Below are 25,545 nucleotides of genomic sequence, written 5' to 3'. Positions count from 1 at the left end.
AAAAGTATGTTTGATAGCAGAAAGGAATGTCCTTTTTCAAGTTTTAACATATTCAGAAATCTACTAGTCGAAAAAAAAAACGTGATTTTTATTTTTAATTCTTTGTTTAAATCTTTGTATTGATTTTCTATAATAATAAAAAAAAAAGATAACAGGAATTGCCAAAAATATTGGATAATGCAACAGACCTGGTCTTCAATCAACATCAGATTCCTCTGAGAAAATAAATGCACCAACATCAACAACAACAAATGGTCCAGACAACCTGACTTTTAACTGGCACAAATAAAATTGGGAATATGTCAAAGAGACAACAACCGACCAAAGAGCAGAAATATGTTTGGGTTAAGGATGTTCGCTACTCTGTTTCAAAATAACAATCTTTTTTAAAGACTGTTATAAATTGATAGTATATAAATAAAGGAACTAAAAAAGCAGAAAAAAATGAAGCTTGTTTTCGAGATCTAAGCCATTGAAAATTTGATGGGAAATGATTCTCTATATATTTTTCATACATTTAACATTGGCACCTTTTTTCTTTCAAAAACTATGAAAAATAACAAGGATTTTATAAGATTTTCAAAAATGGCTTTTTAAACTATATGTAATAAAATTATGAAAAGAAAAGTAGCTGTTAGCGGGCAAAACTTTTATTGGTCCTACATGGATAAAACTAGAGGATTCCAAATATTTGGCAAAAGTTCAAAGATGAGGAGCGAACATCCTTAAAAGTAAAACACAGTAAAAATAAACGTGCACTGTCCAGCAACCAACAGGGTGACCACTGAACAAGGAAATATAAGACAGAATATCTTTTAAAAAGCACTAGTATTTATTTCAGCTGATGCTTACATGCATCTAAAACTAATTTTGTATGGGTTTGTTTGAGGTAAGTCGTAAAAGAGGAGAAAATAATGTGATAACTACCAGAGAGTCCAAAAGACAGGGTAGAAAGATATTTTTGGAACAGTAAGTCACATTACAATATATACTGTAACTTTCACTTTCATTTTCAGTCAACAAAAGAACGATTACAACAAACACTAAACTTTGAACAGGGTAGTAAATCTGTTGGGAGGAAGAATGAGCTCACAAAGTAAGTTTGATTGTGTTTATATAATTATATAAGTGTCAGGCTTTAAGATTCGAACTATTTCTAAAGATAAACAGTTGATACATTATTTTATCTTTAATTAAAAAAATGCAGGCAAGATGCATAAAGGATGGATAAAAAGTATTCTTCGATTATTTAAACAAATCAGTTTCAAATTTATATCTGGTCTTAGTATTGAAAGTTAATCAGGGGTTAAAAAATCCACTAGCCCGACGCCCGGGACTAGACTTTTACACTTCGGGCAATTAAAACTTGTAACCGAATATGCCCGACAGACTAGTAACAAACAATTCTTGGCATTTCCAAAATAGTAAGTGGAAAATCCCCTCATCACTATTCTACCTTAGCCAATCAGATTCAATTACGTACGTCATCCGGGATTCCAAGAATTTGAACCGATTTTGTACATGTTTTAAAAATAGAACAACTAACTCTGGGTGGACCGGTATCATGTATTGATCGCAATTCACGTACTTTCAATATCAATTTCTCAGTACAGGGGGTATTGTACATTGCTTATGCCGAGATTTTCAATTAATGGTACTTGGGTGTATGATGTAATGATCGATATTGACCTGTCTTGTCGGACAGCTGTTAATTTGAGCTTGAAACCATGCACAAATTATTTCTAAACATTTTAGTACGGCCACCATAGAAACTTTGTCAGTTTCAAAACGAAAAACGGTAGATGAAGGGGTAATGAGGCTGAAAATTTATCCCAAAAAATGCCAAATACGACCAGGAAAAGCGGAAAAAAACATTTATAGTGTCATGGACAGAAAGATTCCCCATGGGCAAGGTCGACTGTTACTGATGATAAACAAGAGATGATGTTTTGTGAATATTGCCGTTATTTTCCTGATCACGCTGATAAAAAGTCTGCTTTGTATGTGGGAACAACAAATATACGAATTGAACCACTGGTTTCACATGACAAGATCAATGAACATGTTTTCTGTGCCCGAAAATATTTAACAACCCATAGTACAAGGGAAATCCAAAAAGATGTCTAGAGATCCTTGTTATAATTAATAAAACAAAAATTTATTTGATTTATTTTATCAAATACCGTGTATAATGCCGCATTCAAAACAAGGGACACCCACTCTAAATTTGTAAGGTATACTCGGGCTAGCAGGTCAGTTTTGATGGGCTAGCAGCTCTTTCAACAGGGCTAGTAAAATCCTGCTACCAATAAGTCCTGGGCTAGTGAGCTGTAACAAATTTTTTTAACCCCTGTTAATTTATACTCATTATTCCACTCTATTTTTGTGATTTGTTGGGTGTTTTTTTTGGCAATTTCAAGTCATGAACTTTTTTGTGCTGTGGTTGATACCACGCTTAAAGGAGTAAGTGAGATTTTTACATCAGTATTGTTGATTTGCACAAACCTTTTGCCAGGGGAATATTTTTGCACATTTTATGTGATATCAAAATCAGCAATAATAACCCCTATGCAAAAATGTACACTTTAACACTTTAACACAGTATATATATTTGGAAGATTTATTGACTGATAAGTTTAAATTTGAAATTTAAAGGAAAATTAAATTCAACTTGGAATTATTTAAAAAATTTTGCTCAAAAAATGAAATGTACATTTATGGTGATTGACTTTGGACAATTTTACGGTTTTTAATGATGATGAAAAAAAAGGTCAAGAGAATTCAATCAATTAATAATATCTTTTTGATAAAATTCTGATTTTTAGTTGAAATATACAGTTAAAAGATGTAAACAAAGAACACTATTGTCCATCCACTGTTCCAATATTTTTTTCAGAAATTTATTGCCAAGTTTCAACCTTCTGGTAATTGAAAAAACTGACACTTATCTAATCTTTTTCTGTTGCATCCTGTTACTTATTTTTCTCTGCTTTCTGGTTTCAAGGATTCTATACAAATTTAACATGCAATTTGGAAAACTTAACTTGTCCATAAAATGACCAATACAATATACTAGCTTGTTTTTTCTCCTGCTCATATATGAAGTAAGAAATGGATGTAGCAATACAGGAATAATACAGCTTTTTACTAGTTGAATTATGAAAATTATTTTGAATTTTATGTCTTTAACTTGTTAAAACAGCATATATCAATATTCATTTGAGTCATTGACATCAAAGACAGCCATTGTCCATTTCAAAGCCTCAATTTCAACTCAGATATTTAACTTAGGTCAACTTATTTAGCTTTGCTGCAATGACTTTCAATATTTTATTGTAGAAAGTTTAGGTTTCAGTCACTACCCAAGAGTCTGGATGTGGGTTCTTCAATTCTGTAATTTTTCATTATTTAGGCTATTTTTTTCTACTCTTAATATATTTTAACACCATATTGTTCTCTATTCTTTATTTTTTTTGCCAATTATTCACTATCCTGTTTACTCTATCCAAACCTCCTTGTCTTGATATTTGTCCATAAATATGTCAACATAAAACTCTAATTTATCGCTGCTTTTGATTTTAGGTCAGATACTGCTAGAAAATATAAAGCCAAAATGAGTGAAATAGAATTAAAAAGGATTGAATTAATGAGACTGAATCAGGAATATGAATCTAAAATGAGATCAAAAGAGGTTTGTATATATATATGTATTATTACAGTGAAAACTGAATTTCTCTTATTTTGTGTGCAGTGAAACTAGTTTTTACCCATTGATTAAATTTTGATAAACAGCACATTGATTACTACTAGGGAGTGTTTAACAACCTTGACTACCCTTGAGGGTCTCTCAAGGTAGGTTATTGATTAAATTGTATCCTGTCATTTCCCACCATTTCTACTCTGAACACCGCATTCATAATTTTCCATTACATCATTTATAGAGAAATAGATTTTACCACTTCATATTGTTTATTATAATATGTATCCACTGTACATAGTTAAATTTTAAAATGCTTGGTAAAGCTTGCATTTAAAAGTATGAAAATTTAACTATATCTAGTTTTCCTTTGTTGTATGACAACTCTGTAGGTTTCATAGAATTTATTAAAACTTGACAATTATATCGCAAACTATAAATAATCATTGTTGTTGTGTTTGTGAGTTTGATAACTTTGGAAGTGGTTGCCCTGGATTATGGGACTTAGCCCATTAAAATTCTCTTTTTTCATACCTTTTTATGATAACTGCATCAAGATTTTATAGAACTGTGAGAACCAATTTATCTGTGTGTTTTTGAAATGAAAACCAAAAGGGGTGAGTTGTTTTAGTAATTAATACTTATATTGTTAGTCGTTTTTCACATGTATTGTATTATCGTTTTTCTTGGAAATTGTCTTTTTGGTGTCTTCTGCCCCTTTTTTTATATGGTGTTTTTTTTTTGTAGGAAGAAGAGCACAGATTACAACAGGAACTGACAGACTTAGCCATTACTTTAAATATGGAGGCTCAGAAAGGCAGGAAACAACAGTTTGATTTGAACAAGTATGTACCCATTCATATATAAATAAGAAGATGTGGTATGAGTGCCAATTAGACAACTCTCCATCCAAGTCACAATGTGTAAAAAGTAAACAATTATAGGTCAAAGTATGGCCTTTAACACAGAGCCTTGGCTCACAACTAACAGCAAGCTATAAAGGGCCCCAAAAAGACTAGTGTAAAACAATGCAAACAGGAAAACTAACGGTCTAATCTATATAAAAAACAAGAAACACTTATGAACCACACCAACAAACAACAACCACTGAACAACAGGCTCCTGACTTGTTTTTACATCAACGGTACCAATTTTACTGCACCAGATGCACATTTCGACAATAAATGTCTCTTCAGTGATGTTTCAACTCATGTTTGAGGCCAAAATCTTTGAAAAATCCAAAACAAACTTATTAAAAATATTGCAGAGCTTATATAAAACCAAAAAAGACAAAAAGTATAGTCAAAGCCTGACAAGTAATCAGGGGAGATATGTTCCTCAATTTAAAATTATATCCAAAGTAGGAATTTTAATATGTGCAAGTTATAGACATTATTTCTCATAATAATTATGATTATGTGAAAAAAAAATAATGTCAATAATGATAAAAACAAACATACAGATATGAGTTGTTGATTCTGTTAAGGTTTAACAATTTTTGTTATTTCAGAGAGAAGAAGCGACAGGAAACCAACAAGATTAATGAAGACGTATCAGCTGACAAATCTGTAGAAAATAAAATGATGTAAGTATAAATTAAAGGACATGGACATCAACCCAACAACACAATCAATCAAACAATATAGAGATCAACATGTACAGTCTTTAATTTTTATTGAATTTTTCATGTTGTGAATGTGAAAATTTTTTGCTTGGGATAAATTTTTGCTTTGCTCCTTTAGTATTTGAAATGAATACATGAATATTTTTTCTGTGTAAAGAGGTTTTGTTATATAGAAATATTAGAAAACTCACAAATGCTCATGAAAATGTTGTGAACTTCATCAGTGATTAAATTTCCATATACTCACTTTTACAATAATCATATTTTATGAATTTGATAAAGCTGAAAATTTTGAAAACAAAATATATTGCTTTACTTTTTTTCATGAAAGCTACATTTTTTTCAAAAGTGTGATTTCAAAATCATTTCCTTGCAGAATTACAATTTACTAATATATTTATGAAAACTAATTTTTCTAATGAATATGAAAGACAAAAACAGAAATGTGATAAAAGGACTGACACATGTACATTAAACAATAAGAATTTTACTTCTTTGGTTTAGAATGCTGCTTTAAATTATTCAACATTTTTTTAAGATAAAAATATGATTTTGCATTTAAAGGAGAATGCTTTGTGACAATCTGTTGCTAGAAAACAATTTTTGTAATTTTGTATATCTTATTCCAATCAATTCTATTCTGTATTTATGTAACTGTTTTTGTTGTTGAATATTCCAAAAGTTGCCAGTTACTATTGAATTCAACACATTTATCTGTCCATTATCTCACATGTATGGTTTTGTTTGATAATCTGAGTTATTTCCCTTGTTACAACTGACAATAGGTAATTTTGAGGTTTCCAGATGATCTAGATAACTATTTATTTCAATTTTATTGTTCATGTATAGTTTAGCACTTACAATGTTGAAACTCAGTACAAAGTTGACCTTTTAAATCATTTTTTGTTTACTTTACTGTTAATTTTATGTTAGAATTTGAGATAGATGACCTATATATATCCTGTATTACATTGGAAGTATTAAAGTGAACCTTAATATGGAGGAATATTTTTTATTTGCAGGAGAAGTGATGGGGATACCAAGGCAGCAGAATCAAACAAAAGAAAATTAAGTGCTGATTTAAATGTAACTAAGTCACATTTAGATATTAAAAAGAGGGATGGTGAGTTTTTTTTCGCAATACATGTATTTAATTTTAAGAATATATGCATATAAAATTCAGTACAACAACAATTTTATAAATAAAGTCGTTTGCAAAACACATATATTCATGTGTATGATACATCAAATTTATAAAAAGATAAAAGGTTCTAGTTCTTCTTTTTGAGACAGGTTAATTTGAGATGAACGCTTTAAAAATAATATTGAAAACTATAGGGGTTGGCGGAAATTTTTTTTGAATGCATTCCCTTTTGAGTTCAAAAAATTTAAGGGAAAGTAAAAAATATGGAACACAAATATCCTTCAGTGATTGAATTGTCTTTGTTTTGTTTTGTTTATTCTGTATTAGGAAATTGTTCCCAAACTATAAATAGTACAATGAATAAAATCCCCTTATTTGGAAGTACATTTACTTCTGCCCGATTACTGCTTGTCGAATAAAAAATCTTTTGCATTTTATTTAAGAAATAATGGTATTCCTGGTGTTGTTGATAGAAGGGAAGGGAAGGATTGAATAACATATGATTAAATGAATAAGTGTGCTACTTTCTATGAAATGTAAAGATACATCATGCTTAAAAACTGTGTTGTATTTTATTTTTAGAAACTCGTCATTTAACAGATACTCAGTTTAGATTAACTGATAATTCTAACACACAAAGACAGTTAAATGAAGCTGCCTTACATGCTGAAATGGATCTCAAAGCTAAACAGATACAACAAAAATTAGAGGTAAGAATATACCTTTATATCATATTTGGCAACTATAGTTTTTGGTACATCACTACCTCTACAGCAAGTTTTATAGAGCTATCTTTCTTATTGGTGAAGTATTTTAAAATTAAGTTTTCAGTGCTGGTTTCTATTTTTGTAAGCCTGTCAATGATGGACATATTATGGTACTTGTTGTCTGTCTATCCATTTGTATGAGTGCTTCCCCCAATAAAACAATATAAAAAAACTTAACGAATTCTATTGCCTGGTATTTTTCCCATATGGCTTAACAAGGAATTTGTAAGTGCCCACTAATATTTATTCTGTAAATATATATATAATGATATTAACAAATAGTATGAATATACCATTGAAAGTATTCAAAGAATTAAAACAGGTATAAACAAAAATATTAGAACTGAACCTTAAAACTAAGAAATAGAAAAACCAACTTGTAAATATATATCTAATAGTGCAAGACATTCGCACGATCAAACAGGTATGAATAGATTTTACAGGTAAGAAAGGATTATTTGGCAGTAACTAGAAAGCATGCAGGTTAAAAGGTGTGCTTGATTCGTGTTTGTCATTCATCAAGCATCAGTGCGATATGATAATGAAGATGACATATGAAATATGATATGAAAACATGTATAACATAGAAAACATGATTAACAATAATAAACATAAGGAAATATTTCATGTGGTGACATATCCAAAACTTTTTATCAGCTCTTTAAAAAGTGTAACTTTAGGGTACGTTTGCCTCTTTTGGAATATGGAGTAAATGACTATTTTTCTTGACAAAATACAAGAATGTTTGAGAGCTTTCTCCCTTTGAATCAAGCATATGAACTCTGATCCTTCAATATACTTTAATTTAAATCTAACTAAGCCCTTCTTGACATCAAATACAAAAAAGGGATGGTACTTTTTACTAAATATGTGCATAAATAGGGATTTTCCCCAGTTGTAATTTTATTTTTCGAAATTACCCCTTGTGTTTTAATTAAAACTGTTTCATAGCATTTTAAGATATGTGATGTTGTATTATCAAAATTTGTGTTTAACAGTGAAAAAATGTTAAATAGCAGTATTTTCTGCCGTTTCTATTTTTGGGTTTCACAATTGCTATTAACTACTGAAAAATTACAGAAAATTGTCAACTTCTCATTCTAGAAAATTCATTTTCCAAGATATTAAGAAAATGGAATTGCAAAACCCTTATTCAGGAAAACATCTTGCAATATTTTCTGTTAATAGCTCTCTCTCTCTGGTGTTATTGTTCATTCAGTATATCCTGTCAAATCAATGAATCTTATTAGAGTTATCTATCTTTGGCTTAGGATCAATACAAAATTATCATAGTGGAAAAACAAATGTAAATGTACACGTACATGAACCTCCAACTTGTAAGAAATTTTTAAAGTGATAGATATTTTAGAAATAATATTAAGTTAGACATTTCAAAAAGGATCAAATGTCTAAAAATATGTCTTACAGTCTGACATTTTTATGTTAAATCTGGGATAAATATTTGCATGTGTATGACACATTCATATAGATTTTATCATTTTTATATAGTTTTGATTGCTTAAACATGTAAACATCCTCAATGAAGATATGTAGAGATTCATGTTAAAATTAAAACATAAATTATCAAGCAAACTATTGCTATAACTGTACATTATGAATGAAACATTTTTTTTTCACTGCCATTAGAGTGTGTCATCTATCTTTTATAGTTTACAGGCTCAATTTTTTTGAACTCATATGTTAACCTTGGCATATCTGACTAAAAAAAACGATTATAGCAATTATTGTAAGAGAAGTTACTAAGTTGAAAAACTTGTGTCTAATTCATTTGATCATTTTAAAATAAAATTTGTTTAAACTAATTATAGGTGAACACACTCATAGTTAGGTTGATTAAGTCATTACCAAATTAGAAAGATCCATCCAATAACATCCTGAAAGGCCAAGTTGGCTTTTCTCATTACTTGGCGTCCATCACCCGTTGTTGTATGTCGTCGGCGTCCGTTGTCGTTAAACTTTTACAAAAATCTTCTCCTCTGAAACTACTGGGCCAAATTTAACCAAACTTGGCCACAATCATCATTGGGATATCTAGTTTAAAAAATTCGGCTGATGACCCCGCCTGCCAACCAAGATGGCTGACATGGCTAAAAATGATCAGCAAGACAAGTTCTACAAATAAGTTCAATGGTCTTAATCATCAGTCGACTCCTTATTAGAGTTATTGCTCTTTGATGACGATTTTTAGCATTTTTTCGCATTTTTGCCTTATATCTTAAAAATTATAGTAGATGGATAGAAACTTAAATAAGCAAAAATAATTAGCAAGACAAGATCTACAATTAAGATAATGTGGAGGAAATCGTCAGACGGTTTTGCCTTACATGATATAAATTATAATGAATAGTCGCTTTAAATCACAAAAGGATCAACAAGGCAAGTTCTACTAACAAGTCAAATTTTGCCTATATTGTTCATAGACTGTCACTCTTTATAGGAGTGATTGCCCTTAAATGAGGATTTTTTTCACCCTCTTTTGTGTTTTGAGAAAATCTAAAGAAGATATAGAGAGAAACTAAACAGTCTAAATGATCAGTAATACCGATCAACAAAACAGAGATTTTTGTCATGAATTCTATTCTCGTCTACAATGTTGGAGAGTGTCCTTTGTTAAATATGCACTTAGACCAAGGTGAGCGACACAGGCTCTTTAGAGCCTCTAGTTTTTAAAGTGGTCAAAATTACTTACCTGAACCATATTGTGTTCATGATTACATCTGTATTTGTATGTTGTTAATACAGAATTTGATAATAAAAAAAAAAACAACAAAAAATGCTGAACCTTTAAGGTGTGGTGTTTTCAGGGATGATGCTCCTTGCAAAGAGGTATTGAATTTTTTTTTTTGAAGTTTAAACAATTTTTATACGCCTGTCAAATTTTTGACGGGACGTATTATGGTATACAAATGTCCGGCGTCCGTCCGTCTGTCTGTCTGTCTGTCTGTCTGTCTGTCGGTCTGTCTGTCAGTCTGTCTGTCTGTCTGTCCGGCGTAAACATGTCGCACGGTAACTTGAGAATGACTTATCCAAATTTCATGAAACTTTACATAGTTGTTTCTTATGATGGTCAAACGATCTGTATACTTTTTGGTGAAAATAAGATTAAAACTTTTTGAGTTACGGGACTTAGTAACTAAAACAGGTGTGTGTTTTTTTTCACATGTCGCGCCGTATCTCAAAAACAATTTATGATTATTGCTGAAAACTTTACACACGTCTTAGTTATATTAATCTTAAGATCTGTATACTTTTTGGTGATGATTCAAAATTTTATTTTAGAGATATTGAGTATTTTGTTAAAAAAGGGGGAGGGGTTTTTCACATGTCGCGCCATATCTCAAAAACAGTTTATGATTATTGCTTAAAACTTTACACACTTCTTAGTTATATTAACCTTAAGATCGGTATACTTTTTGGTGATGATTCAAAATTTTATTTTTGAGTTATTGAGTATTTTGTAAAAAAAGGGGGAGGGGTTTTTCACATGTCGCGCCGTATCTCAAAAATGATTTATGATTATTGCTTAAAATTTTACACACTTCTTAGTTATATTTATCTAAAGATCTGTATACTTTTTGGTTTTGATTCAAAATTTTATTTTTGAGATATTGATTTTTTTTTTTTTAAAAGGGGGGTTTTCACATGTCGCGCCGTATCTCAAAATCAATTTATGGTTATTGCTTAAAATTTTACACACTTCTTAGTTATATTAGTCTAAAGATCTGTGTACTTTTTGGTTTTGATTCAAAATTTTATTTTAGCGATATATATATGTAAAAAAAAAAAGGGGGTTTTCGCATGTCACGCCGTATGTCAGAAACTATTTATGCTTATTGCATAAAAATTCACACACAAGACGACGGGCGTATCATGCGCTCATGGCGCAGCTGTTTATTGTAAATGTGAAATCTGGAAAAAAAACAAGTTTATATATATATATATATAAAGCTAAGCTGTTATCTTGCAATCAGATGTATATACTTAAACTATTCTGTTTTGTATGCTATTAAAATTTGGCAGATGGGGTTTTTCTTTGAAACACCCTCATTATGCATTATATGCTTTAAAATTGGTATTTGCTGGTTCTTGGCAAAGCATGTGACATTTAGGAATATAAGCAAAGAATGATTGGCTTGGAGTCAGTATATACTATATTGATGACTATTGTGTCCAGGTATGGGGTCATGCCTTCTTTCATTCGTTACCCTGTGTGTAAGCATAAAAAAGATCTGGCTCATTGTGTTTTTTAGTACAAAGTAGTGTATATTTGTATTGAAAGCATGTTATCTTTCTGACTGAAAATGTATGAAATATTTGTCAATGGACTCAAAGAATACGTCCATCCATCCCCCATTATTTGCTCCATAAAATGTTTGCATTATTTTTTGCATTATTTTTTGTGGATTTGAATATTTTTTTGGTTTAATAGACCAGACAATATAATCATTTGTACCAAATTTGAAATTTTCCATTTAATCTGATTTGAAGTGCTTACAAATGTCTAGGTTATATTCCTGACAGTTTAAGGCAGGTAAATATTCAGCCGTTGATGAACCTAACAGTTTTTACTGGACTTTTGCAGATGTTATTCAATTGGTCTTTAGAATATAACTGGACCAAACCAAATGTCTATGCAATCTAAAGATTTTCTGATAGACTATTAGAAGCATTTCAATTTAAAATACCAAAGTTTTGTTTTGAGTTTTAGAGTTAAATATCTTTTGATGATACTGTGAGCATGAAAAAGGTTGAGAACAATAATTATATTTATCAGTGATTTATACATTTTCCCTTTGATCTTACTGCTTCATAGTTTTCTTGATCATGGACAGGATCTGATACTCAAAACTATTTGGCAATGAAATCACATATCAGTTAAGAAACCTCACACGTTCATATCAATCTGCATTAATTTATCAATGAAATGCTCATGACTTCATTCATACAGCTGAACAACTATGAAAACGTTTGTACGTGTAAAAATAGTTATACTTACTATATTGTTTAAACTTATATTCTCAATCAAAAAACACACCATATTGTTATGACAAGTGACCAATTAAAAGAATAAGGTAATTTATTCTTTGGTCTTGATTTCATCAGTTTGGATATCAGCTAGCCCTTGGGGCTCACTTGATATTCTTGCTGAAAAAGTCAGTATCAAAAACAAAAATGTCATTATTTTATAAGTCTGTTTTATATTAAGAACTGGGTAATTTGTTTTAAAAAGAGTATACCAAAGCATTGTGATTGGTTTATAACATACTAAGCAAAGGCCTAGGATGTCCAACCAAAAGCAGAAAACTTTTTTATGCCCCTGCTGTAGCAGAGGAGGCATTAAGGTTTACTCTTGTCCGTCTGTCCGTCCGTACACCCATATGTCCTGAAATTGGTTTCCCTTATACACAAAGCTTATTACTACCAAACACAGATCTAGTTCGAATTTGGGTGGTGTCACTTTTACTGTTCCTTAGTAATGCCCTTTTATAAATGGAAAAATTGCGGAATCTTTCATTTCCGTTCTCTAACTTTAGTTGGCCTCAACCAAATGTTATGAAACTTATACACAATGCTTATTACCATAAAACACAGATCAAGTTCGATTTTGGGTGGCGTCATTTTTACAGTTTTGTAGTTATGACCCATTATAACGTTTTAAGCAAGCGGGGGCATCATCTGTGTCCCATGGACACATTCTCCATTTATTTTATTTTGATATACAAACAATGAATTCTAAGATCAGTTATTTCATAAAAATGGTTTATTTATTCTTCCTCATTCCGAGTCAGTAAATGATTAGATTTCAGTCAATGAAGCTTTATTTAGCCTAATGTTGGAACAATCATTTGACAACATATACATACACAAAATAGTTTAAATTTATTTTGAACCGTCTGAATTTAGATTGTCTGGAGTGAAGTTGAAAATGTCAAGTTAATTTAACAGTGTGACACTGAATATTGCAAACATATTAAACTTAGAGCACCTATGTATTTTCCAATAAGATATGACCATCCCATACATTGATTTAGATGTAAAACATATAGTTTTATTTTAATAGATATTTTATGGAGTATGAATATTATAGTATACCAGTCACCACAAGAGAGTATCTATCTGAAATTGAATGCCTCAAAGTACAAAGGAAAAATTTACATCTTAATAGTCATATAAAGTCAATCCATTCATTGATATGATATCCATAAAAAGATGAAATAAACAAATCAAAGGTCTACAAAGACAAGTGTAAAGTGGAAAAGCCTTTATGGCAACCCCTTTTCATTAAATGTATCATTGTTGAAAAGATAAGTGAGAAAAAAATGTAGCAATTAATGAAGAAATGACACAAGTTTTTAAATATATTTTATCAAAAATGATCCAGTAGGTTTGACAATTTTCTTAAGATACTAGATGAAAACATTTTATTTATCTTATGTAAATGGAGGCATAATTGAGTGCATTTTAAACACTTTTCTTGACAGTAATGTTTTGAGATGTCAATTTCACTAATTGTCGTACATTTTACCTGAACATTACCACATCTGCAGGTGTTGTGCATTACAAATTGATATAGGTTTATTAGTTATTGATGATTTATGGGGAAACTGTTTTGATGTTGATGTAAACCTATGTTTTTAGTATCATTTTTTTTTCCATTTACGTATAATATAGAAATTTTATCCTAATAAATGGAAACATTCTGTATAATTTATGGATGATGTATGTATGCCATTTGTTTTCATTGCTGTAGGTCTATTTATTATCATCATATGGCATACTTGGCTCTGGAAAATAGTCATTTTCTTTATTGTAAATCTTTAATTTAAGGTTCTATTAGTTGATACTTTTATACAAAACAAAACACATAGCACCTGTACCTTTACCTAAAGCATCAATTTAATACAAGTCTACATAATAATAGAACCCAACACAATCAATTACCCAATTAAGTTAAAAAAAGTGGAACTGCCTTGGTGGTCTCGTGGTAATGTGCTAGCCGCAAGTGCGGGAGGTCAAAGGTTGGAGATGATGAAAATAGGAGAGCTTTCAAATTCTCAATGAACAAGATCAATCAGTTTATTCAGTTGAAACAAACTATTTATCCTCAATCCATGAAATTGGTATCTACCAAAAATAAACGAATCCACAGTAGCTACCAGTCCAATTTTTGAAAATTTGGTGTTTTTTTTGTTTTGTTTTTTTCTGTTTTTGGTTCTATAGTTATATAGTTATAAAAGTAAATGTCACTTTAACACTACAATCTTGTAGATTTTAGAACAATTATAGTAACTCTGTTATTTTTTTATATCTTCAATTATCTTGTTAAGTTACCTCCCTTAACTTGTTAGGAAGTTCTCTATAATTTTGATGTTACCTCCCTTAACATGTCAGGAAGTTCTCTATAATTTTGATAGGTATTTCTTGTCATTTCAAGAGTGGAGTATTCTTTATGAAAAAGTAAATTATTTAGAATGAAAAAAAGGATGAGGCTCATTTTAGGCCAGAAATGGACTAGGATTTCAACTTTATTATAAAATGTCAAAATTAAATGGCTATAATTTGGTTCTTAAATAAGTCCATTTCAAAAGCCTCACTATTAAACGTATAACAAATCTGTTCATATAAGTACATTCTAGGCTTCAAAGCTGGCACATTTTTATATATCTTCAAATACGATGATTTTGTGCATTTTTCCAACCTAAAAGCTTCAGGAAACCCTAATGGCTGCAACCTGGGATCCAAAATATTTTGTAATCAAAAGATGTCAATGATGATCATAAATCCCTGGACACATTAATGTTTTGGAACAGGGGTGGCGGCAAAAATTGATTTAGTTAAAAACTGTAAAGAATTATTGAAAAATGTGACCAAAACTGATGTTACAACACAAATAATGGACAATTATGAGGTCATTACTTCGTTATTTATAATGTGATGTGCCAAAAAGATGGTAGTTTGTATTAATAGTAATATCACAACTATTTCAACGTGAAATTTGTAGAATAAAAAAAACCCTTAAAATATTCATGAGCTACTCCTTTGTCAGAGTTAAAATCATTAAATAATGAGCAAAATTCTTTGAACTAATAAAATGAAATATGAAAACTGGATACCTATACGAGATCATATATATAATGCAAATTTGAAGATCTAACATTGTTGGGCTAAATTTAGTACACCATGTACTTGCCACTATACATTATGTACTGTGTTACAGCCCTAGATAAAGCCGACTAGGAAAGGTATTACATTGACCACCGAAAGCTATATTTTTATGTAGCCTAGGTGGTCTAGTGGTCTAGGACGCTGGACAAGGTGCAGGCGGTGTTGGCACGATGTCACAGAAGCAAGGGTTCAAATCCAGCTGAGAGAAAAACAAAAATTTGATAACGCAAATTTGAAGATCTAGACAAATTATATATATAAATATCTATATAAAATATAGAAACATATCTGTTGGTACAATTTTAGAGTGAATAGGTACAAAATATAATAAAGTTGTATTTTCACCCTGTCATTATCAAATTTGAGGACTAATTTGATTTGTTCAGTATATGTAATTCTTATCTATAAAAAAAATTGAATTACTTTTTTTAAAGACAAATTGATAAAATCAGTCATTTATTTAGTGTCAGTGTTTGATATTCCTGAAGTACATTAATCTAAAATGATACTTTAATTAGTGTTTAAATAAGAACTTTCATAGATTTGTTCCAGTGTAAATATATTCCCACGTTTCTAACATTAGTACAACCAGCCGAAATTATGAGAATTAATTATATCTTATTGTCAAATCTTCAAGTTTTTTAAAATCAGTAGCTGTTTATTTGGTGTTTTCATGTAAAAAGTGATTACCTCCCAAAATTTAAACGGAAAGATAAAACATACTTCAAATAATAGAAATATTAAACCAGCTAATAATTATTTTTGATGTTCCTCAAAGGACACACAAAGACGAAAAATGCAATCGGATAAATTACTCTAGGGGTTTCCATAATGGTATAAACAGTGTTTAATATCGCTTTCAGAAAATTACAATTTGACAACAGCTTTTGCCAAACGTACAAAAGTTTACAGGAAACCCAATAACATTTATGTTTTTGTCACATCGTAAACTACCCATTTTGTGAACATCAATCTCGGGGAAAATTATGTGTTCGAATTACCAATTGATGTTTTTTGACTCGTAACATTACTTGGCTAATTTTACAATGTACTTAATTTTTGTCACTGTTTGTAACTACTGATAGGTAGAAATGTCACAACATGGCACTAGTTAAAGTAGCCATCAGTAAGATCTAGGGATGATTTTTTTAAAAACATTCCGGTGACACAGCATAATTTGGACATTTTAGGTCACATCTTTTTTTAGGGTTTCAAAAATGTGTAGGTTTTAGGTACATTCTTTAAGGGCCTGATTGTCATAATTTTACTTTCAAAGTCTAACATACTTTTTTAGATAAGTTTTGAAATTCTTGCTTTTAAGATAAAATACTGGTATTATGTTACTGTAAATTCAGAAATTATTGCAAGGTTTTTATTAATGGTAATAATGCGACTGGGTGCATATCTCAATAGTATATAAGAACTGGCATTCTGATATCTGATACATATATTATATCTCTATGCGGTTTTCATTGAATCGCAATAGTTAATCTCACATTTTTGTTCATTCTTCAAAAATCGAAATAATAAATGCATGCTATAATTTCTGAATTTACAGTAACATGCTTAGATTATGTTCCATTGTATTAAGGTTTAAAAGGGACAGTCTGAAAATTATGGATGGAAAGTTCCAGATATTTAACCAGAAGAAAACATTTGAACCTTCCTTTATTACAATTATTTTCTACTTCTTCAAATTGGTCCTTCAAGCATTAGATATGCATGAAGTGCTTGCCACTAGACATTATATAGACAACAAACAATTAATCCAAGCAGTAAGATCTGCTTGCTTCTTTTAGAGGATAAAGTCATAACAATAATAGTGGCAAGACAGTTTTCTTTATACATTGTATAACATGGAATAAAGGGGAAATATATGACCTTTATTTACTTTCAACCTTAGAGACTGCTGGAAAATTTGATGAAAAGACTCTCAGTAAGAATGTTATCAATATGAAATAGATGAAATGATTATGCATTTCTGCATTTCACTTTTAGTTCAAATAATCAAAACAAAAATGTGAGTAAAGAAAGTAGTCTAGGCCTCTCTGTCATAAAACTTTCTTCAGTACTCGATCAGGGAACAAAATTTGTGCTAGAAACACCAAATCCAGTATTTTTTATTGGTTGATGAATTCTAAGTCTGAGTAAGATAATCATACTTAAAATTGTTATGATGGCAAGGTCAGTTCTGTTGATGGTATGTTTCTTGGTCAATTACTGAGTAAGTGAAATAAAAGGGGAAGTGGGACTTCAGTGTATCTTTTTAACACCTTTGTGACAGTGAGTCTAGAGGTCTTCTGTATTGCATCCAATATATATTCATTAAACTTTGACTCCAATGAAAAATAGATGCACAAACAAAGGCTAAAACTATGAACAACACAAAGACCAAAATAGCTTAATTTGTACAGGTACAAATATGGCGGATGTTTAACCCATTTCACATGCACCAATTACATGCATAGGTTCAATAATAAGATTTTTCCCATATTTTATACAATTTTGTATTAAAGGTTAATATAAATAGACTAATTTATCAAAAATTTAGGAGTCAAAATAAATGAATTCCTTGTAAAACTGGAATGTAAAAGGAATAGAATCATATTATATAATCATTGATTTTAATTTTTAATTCATATTGCAATTAAAATGTCATCAGTTAAATTTAAGGTAAACTATAAATCATTATCTTTTCAATTAATATGAAATTGAAAATGTCTTAAAAATGTATCTTAATGTCAAGCTGTTTTGAAAAAAAACACAATAACATATTTACAATAATCAATTTAATTTGTCAACTTTAATAATTTGTGACATTCACATATATTTTTAGGAAAAAATCCCAATATTTGGTCTGCTCTTTCACAATTATTTTAAATAATTTTCAATATTAGAAAAAAAAACCTTTAAATGAAGCTAATTAATACAATTACTGGATAATTTGTACATCTATTCAAAATTCAAAATGTCAATCTGTCAGAATTCAAATTGAGGCTATAAATCACATTGTGGTTATAATACCCCCACAAAGCTGAATACATTGCAATGTTTTTGTGTGAACTTCTGTGAAATTGGAGAAATTAGTATAATTGTGGCTTTAGTGAATAGGTTTTAAAACTGTTTTATTGGGTCATCAAATTCACAACTATACCAAGTAAAATGGCTAATCTATTTACAGATCATTAAAGACAGGTGCTAGGTTTGTGTTGGTTTTTTTACAACTTCATCAGTTTTGTTATTGAAAGTCTAATTGTTATATTTTAGTTTATCATAGAAAGATTTGTTTGAATCTACCAATTACATTTTCCCAGTTTTATTTTAGGAACATGTGCACTTAATCTCCTGCGATTTCCAGCCTAATTTTTGCTATTGTCATTTTCATTTTTATGTAGAAAACACTATTTTGGCATAGGTAATTGGCACATGTCCCTAATTTTACAATATAACTACAGTTGTCGATGTTTCAGCATTTACATACAATTGATACTTAAATCACCTTATGTGACTTTAAATGTGGGAATCACTGTTTACCAGTTTATAAGGGAACATGGCACAATGTACCAAGAACTGATAGATTGTGTCACAATTGCGGCTTTAAGCTGTCACCTGAGTAACCAAAACCTTTTAATGTATCATCTTTAAAAATATTAAACTTTCAAAAACCATAATATTGTAATTATGATGTAATTGTCATTATGAATTCAATCAAGTATGTTCAACAAGAAATAATGGTAAACTGAAAAATTTAAATGTTGATATATATGACTTCGGGCTTTTTCTGTTCATTTTATAGGTCCCTTTTGGGCATTCAGTTCCCACAGTGTTTTTACATCTTCAATGGCTTTTTTGTTACTTTTGTTCCTGATGTCAACCGTAAACTGCACATGGAATGAAGCTAAATTTACACCCTTTACTCAAATGACTTAATCATTTCTGCTATTAACAAGGAATTATTTGAATCTGGAATAATTTTGAATTCTGGAAAATTGATGAGAAATATATGATGAAAACTAACCCAACTAAATAGGGTTAGCTATGCGTGCATGGCTAAGGTGGGTTAGTTAATTCATACTGAAATGATAGTGAAAGTAAAATTAACCTTAGCCATGCATGCATGGCTAACCCTATTTAGTTGGGCTAGTTTTCATCATACATTTCTAATCAATTTTCCAGAATTCAAAATTATTCCAGATTCAAATAATTCCTTGTTTATTGTTAAATTGATTGAAAAAATTTTCTCAATAATATTTGCATGTTTTATATTGTCTCTGTGTGCTTGTGTATGTTCTTTAGTTTTCCTATGTTGCACTTCAATAATTATACCCTTTCTTTAAAAATCTACAAGGTCTTGAATAATTTTTCAATACTGCTTATTAGTATTATTTTATTGGCCATAACAAAATATCACAGACCTAACCTTAAGGATGTTTGCTACTCTGTTTTAAAATAACAAGCTTTTTAAAAGACTGTTATGAATTGATAGTACATGAATAAAGGAACTAAAAAAGCAGAAAAAAATGAAAGGTCTGTGTGCTTGTTTTCGAGATATAAGCCATTGAAAATTTGGCGGGAAATGATTCTCTCTAGAATTTTCATACATTTATCATAGGCACCTTTTTTTCTTTCAAAAACTATGAAAAAATAACAAGGATTTTATAAGATTTTCAAATATGGCTTTTCAAACTATATGTAATAAAAGTATGAAAAGAAAAGTAGGGGTTAGCAGGCAAAATTTTTTAATGGCACTACATGGATAAAACTAGAGGATTCCGAATATCTGACAAAAAGTCAAAACTAAGAGTAGCGAACATCCTTAAGGTTTTGACTAGCTGTGGATCCATGGTACGGTTGTGCAGCTAGGTTTTGACATCACAAGAGAGAACGACTGATGCCCCAAAGAATATATTAAGACATTGTTGTCTGACATCAGTTGAACTCAGCAGATCTCAGGTCTAAATCTTACAGAATCCCTAATAGCTATAGGTCCATGATATCTATTGCAGTTATACAAAACTTTTGAATAGAAGCAATACATTAGGATATTTGTAATCCATAGTCTTTGGTAATTGGTGAATTGTTAAATGAAGGGAATATTTATCTTTTGTATAGAAAAGTAACTTTCCTACTTTTGTTTTTAGTCTCACAATGCCAGAAGAGTACATTATATGACAACAAATTTAAGAAACAAAAAGGAGAAAGAGGAAGCTCAGCAGCTTGTATGGGAGGGACGGTTCAAAAGACGAAATGCTGATCAGGAAAGACGAAAACATGAAGACTCACTTAAATTTTTCAAAGTAAGTAAAGTGTAGGAAAAATTGAATATTTGTGTTTCTTTTTATATATATTACAGCTGCAGAGATATATAGGAGTATAACTTGCTTTATATATAGTCTTTCATTCCTGGAATTTTCTTAAATACCAATTTCTATGTAGTCTTTTTCATTGATTGAAATTATTTTCAATACAGTCACTTTCTCTTTCACATCTTGAAATGTTATTGTTTAAATTGATAGCAGGTTTATAACTTATTTATAAAAAAAGGTAATAGTCAATATGGCTCACCTGACTGAGAAATACTAATTTAGTCTTTGGTTGAAATGCTTTGTTTTTAGTTACGTTATGCTTTATTTAGATAGGACTGGTTTTAATGAAAACAAAGTTTTCTAGAGACTTGATAATATTGATAGTTTTTTTGGAGTTCGGTTGTATTTGTTCATTTCTTTACTGTCATATAAAGAAAATTTTCATATTTGGAAAGTCCATCACTCCTTATATCAGAAAAAATTCAAAATAAGTTTTGACAGAACAACACTTTCTTATGCCATCATTTATAAATGACCTTTCTTTTTAGGGCTTCAAATACTTTTTCCTTTATAGCTGTTGATTGTCATCTTCGATCATCGCATGTCTATTCTTACATATGGATCTTGTTAAGTTTTTGGTTGTAAGGAAACTGTTGTTTGGCTTGGCATCTTTAGTGCTTTTATGGTCAGCTTTTTAGGGAACTTTGGTAAAAGATTCTAGCCTCATTAACCATGATATTTAATCATAAAAGTTTGCAGAAAACCCCTTCCTGTTTTATCTTTTTGACATTTAAGTCAACAATAACTACCATTGCTTGTATCTGCATGTTTTTCGTTAGGTCAAATGTAACTTTTATGTTTGGATTTTCCCTTTCAACTTGTTCAATTGAGATCTGACAAGGAAGCACCTTTATTTGTTACATGTAAAATGATCTATGTGCTTACTCATGTCATTACACAAAAAAGGAAATCACACAATTTTTGATTGAGGATTTAACTTCTTACTTATATAATACTGATTGTACAGATGTTTTTCAACTGTTACAAAACCACAAATATGAAATTGATTGCGGATATTTTTTGTCATTCATTAGGAATGACATAGCATTCTTGTTTTTTCCTATATATCATACAAAATATGACATTATGACTATTAGTTATAACTATACTATTTGGTAAATATTTTTGACATAATAATTATAAAAAAAAATTAATCAACTTGTGTGGTAAGCTATTGACGAAATAGTTGTCATTGAAATTGAATAGCCATTCATTTATGTTATTGACCTTGTAATGGTAGATCCCTGCAGTTGTTTTGAGTCGGGAACATCTGGTTATTGGGGATTATAGCTACATGAGAGTCTTTTTGTACTCTGATAAAAGACTGATTTTATCATTTTGTCACTTAATTTGTTCAGACACAGGAGGACATTTTGTTTCTAGAATATTATATATCGGACGCATTCATCATGGATTTGACTAGAATAAATCATCAGATTCAATATCAATTTAAAATCATTTTTTTTACAAATATGCATAATCTTGATTCAAAAGCATTGATTGAAAGATTGGTGTTTGTTTACGCTGCCACAGCACAAAAAGACTATATTATGGCAATCATTCAAAAACATGTTATGGGATAACTCACAACATATTAGAATAAGACCGTTTCTTGAAACAATGTTATTTTCAACTAAAAAAGTGGCATTTTATTTTGACGATTTTAAAATTCCATTTGTTTCTGACTTAAGTTAGAATATTTTAAGCCAGAGATGAACAAGCCTTTTTCAAAGATGTTTTCATGTTGCTTGGCAGCTTTCAGCTGTGGAGACACATAGGGCTCACTTCTGTTGGCTTCTTGTGTTTGTCGTCCACATGGTTTGTGTTACACTTTGTTAATCCACAACTCCTTGAAAACAGCTTGACAGAATTCTGCCAAACTTTCAAAGATTTTTCTACATTAGACATGCAGTTGTGCAATTCTATTTAAACTTTTTAATCAGAATGGTTTTTTTTTTTTTTTATGGTTCCCGATAGCAAAGTATGGATTTATATCAATTTGTTAAGCAACTCCTTGGAAATGGCATGGTAGCTATATAGAGTTTAGAGTGATTTTTGGGGTTTCCAATACCAAAACATCAACTTCACCATTTCTACTTATATAATAGTCTTTACAGATATTTCCAGTCATGTTAACTACTAGGTTTCATTAACAAACAAAAAAACAAAGCTTTTAATTAAAATCTAAAGAATACCTTAAAACAACATGAAGAATTGCTCACAATTTGTTGGTTTGTTTCAACCATCCTTTTTTAGATTTTATTGTTGTAAGATTTTGAAAGGTAATACCTTGGATGTTTCCCTTTTCTTCTTTAAAACTTTGTTTTATGGAGGACTGATATCAGAAGATTTAATGGACATCTTAATCAAAAAGGTTGTCTTTAATGTACATCCCTCCCTTATTAATCTCGTAATCATGTTAAATCTTTATATAGTCTAAAGTGATATACATAGAAAGCCAATTTTTCTCTAAAGAAGTTTTAGTTAGAATGGAGCTAAACCAAAATTCTGAATTATGACCTATATAGTTAGTAACAGTTATAGTTTTAATGCAAATTTTCTTGATTTTAGAAAATGGTTACTAAAGGAGAAGACCAAGAAAAGAATTTATACAATCAAGTGAGAAACTCTGAATATGCCCGTCAAAAACAAGAACAAAATGTCAGACGATTACAACAACAGTTAGCGGAGATAAAACGCAAAAATTCTATAAAAATACGCGAAGAGCTTTCTGAGAGACAGCGACTGGAAAGAGAGATAGAACAAACATACATAAGAGAGAAAGCAGAGTTAGATAAGGTAAGAAAATTGTTCCATTTAATTTTAAGGATGTACTTAAGGTGAAATTAAAAAAATCTAGAATTTAAAATTGATACTATAAGTCAGAAGAGCATGTGTTAAGGAACAAAAGAAGCTAAAAATATCGATAGATTATGGAGCTCCTTTTCGAGATATTTAATTTTGAAAAAATGGCGGGAAAAGGTTGACTTAGACTTTTACCTTTTATTTGTATTGGTATTATTTGGGTCTCAAATCAAAAGAAAAGAAATCTAGAATCTGCTTAAATTTTGGTAAATGATCCTTTTATGAGCTATTGAAGTCTTATATGAAAAGAAAAATGGGTGTTATTGGGGCAAAATATTTTACCCTGTATCATTTGTATGGTAAAAAAAAAAAAAAAAAGGAGTCCGAACATCTGACAAAAGTTCCTAAACCTGATCTAAGTACATCCTTAATGACATGAAGACATTTACCATATTCCAAAGGCGAAAAGCTAAATCTTGCAGCAGTTGACTTTATGCACAACTTGAAATTAGTTATCTCTTGACAATGAAAGGAGGTGTATAAACATATAAATCCTGCACTTATTACAATTTCAAATTATCTCTATTATCTGCATGGTAAATTATTTTGTATCTAACTGACTTTATGAAAGTAGAAATATTGGTAAGAATTCGTTTCAAAACCTTCGTCATGAATGTTTTTTTGCTTATTCCAACAGTAGTGGGAGGTTCAAAAGGTTCTTAAAAAATCTGTTGACAATACACTTTAGGCTTTTTTAGATTCAAATGATTTCTCCCTGAGTGTTTATCTTATGAGAGTCATTTTAGATATAACTTTACCTTAGTTAGTCAGTAGTCATCATTCAAGAAGTTTTACTTTACAATGATTTGTTTCGAACTTTATGAACCATCTTCTTGAGGGAAAGTCTTCTAATCTGATGACAAACGTTTAAATCATTGAGTAAAGTCTTTCCATATATATTTCCTATACAAAAACAAATTTGTATGCTTGTTTTTGTTATTCAATGCTTCTCTGACATATTTACAAATTTATTTAATTCTCATGTGACACAAATTGTAATAAGGCAAATTACTTTTTATGACTAAATATATCTAAATATATTATAACGAGAGCTAATTTACAAAGCGTGTTCCTAAATTGGTTACAAATTGTTGAACAAACAAAATCATTAACATAAATTTGAAATTATAGCCCATCCATTGCTAAAGAAATGACGAAATTTCTTACGTATTTGACGGTGACTTGATTTTGTGCTAAAGGATCAGATAAGATAGTGTTATTTAAAAGAGTTGTTGACATTCATTATAAAGATATGAAAATATTAAAGATGGCAATTTGTCAGGGAGTAGATTGAAAGAAACCACAATAACTTGAATTTTTATGGTTAATACCTAATAACACACTTCAGTGATTTTTAAAAATGTTTATAATTTACTGACATAAAAGTACTAAATTTTTTATGATTTGTTTATGTCGAAAGTTGCATTTTATAATTTTTTCCTTAACAAAACATGCTTTTAGCTAGGATAATTTTCATTCATTTTTGAATTCTACGAATCATTACTTTTCAAAAGGGTCTAATTGTTGTCATTATTTGTGGGGAATAAAATGTTTATTACCTAAACACTGACATAACACCTGTTTATGTATTAGAAACTTGTGACTATAATTTTCCATAAGAATAGAAATACTAAATTGATGAAAAAATTGTAATTGAGTTATAAACATTAAAATACATGACAAGATGTGTTAATGTGTCCTTGAAATTAAAACATGAAAGACATTCAAATTTGTATTAAGTAATGTCAACTTATGTTTCATGATTTCTGAAAGGAGGTGTGGAAAAAAATGAAAGCAAAGAAATTTCTCAATAGAGGACACTTCCAACTGTAGAAAAATTAATGTAGATATATTTCTGCTGAAAAAAATGGCTTTTAAACGATTTCAGATCAACA

General features: G+C 30.0%; 1 protein-coding gene across 1 annotated transcript in view; it reads left to right on the top strand.

Moving 5' to 3' along the window:
* The window catches only part of LOC127708246 (trichohyalin-like), a 42,015-nt gene that overhangs the window by 6,772 nt on the left and 9,698 nt on the right, over positions 1-25,545 (top strand). Inside the window, exons 6-13 of the mRNA XM_052213088.1 lie at positions 1,017-1,096; positions 3,583-3,691; positions 4,445-4,542; positions 5,208-5,282; positions 6,344-6,444; positions 7,048-7,175; positions 20,561-20,716; positions 23,357-23,584. Of these exons, the coding sequence (XP_052069048.1) occupies positions 1,017-1,096; positions 3,583-3,691; positions 4,445-4,542; positions 5,208-5,282; positions 6,344-6,444; positions 7,048-7,175; positions 20,561-20,716; positions 23,357-23,584 (975 nt within the window). The remainder of the gene's footprint in view (positions 1-1,016; positions 1,097-3,582; positions 3,692-4,444; positions 4,543-5,207; positions 5,283-6,343; positions 6,445-7,047; positions 7,176-20,560; positions 20,717-23,356; positions 23,585-25,545) is intronic.

Source organism: Mytilus californianus, unplaced genomic scaffold (genome assembly GCF_021869535.1).
Source record: "Mytilus californianus isolate M0D057914Y unplaced genomic scaffold, xbMytCali1.0.p SCAF_7, whole genome shotgun sequence".
NCBI lineage: Eukaryota > Metazoa > Mollusca > Bivalvia > Mytilida > Mytilidae > Mytilus > Mytilus californianus.
Note: the sequence above shows the minus strand (reverse complement) of the source record. Positions and strands in the feature narration are given on the sequence as shown.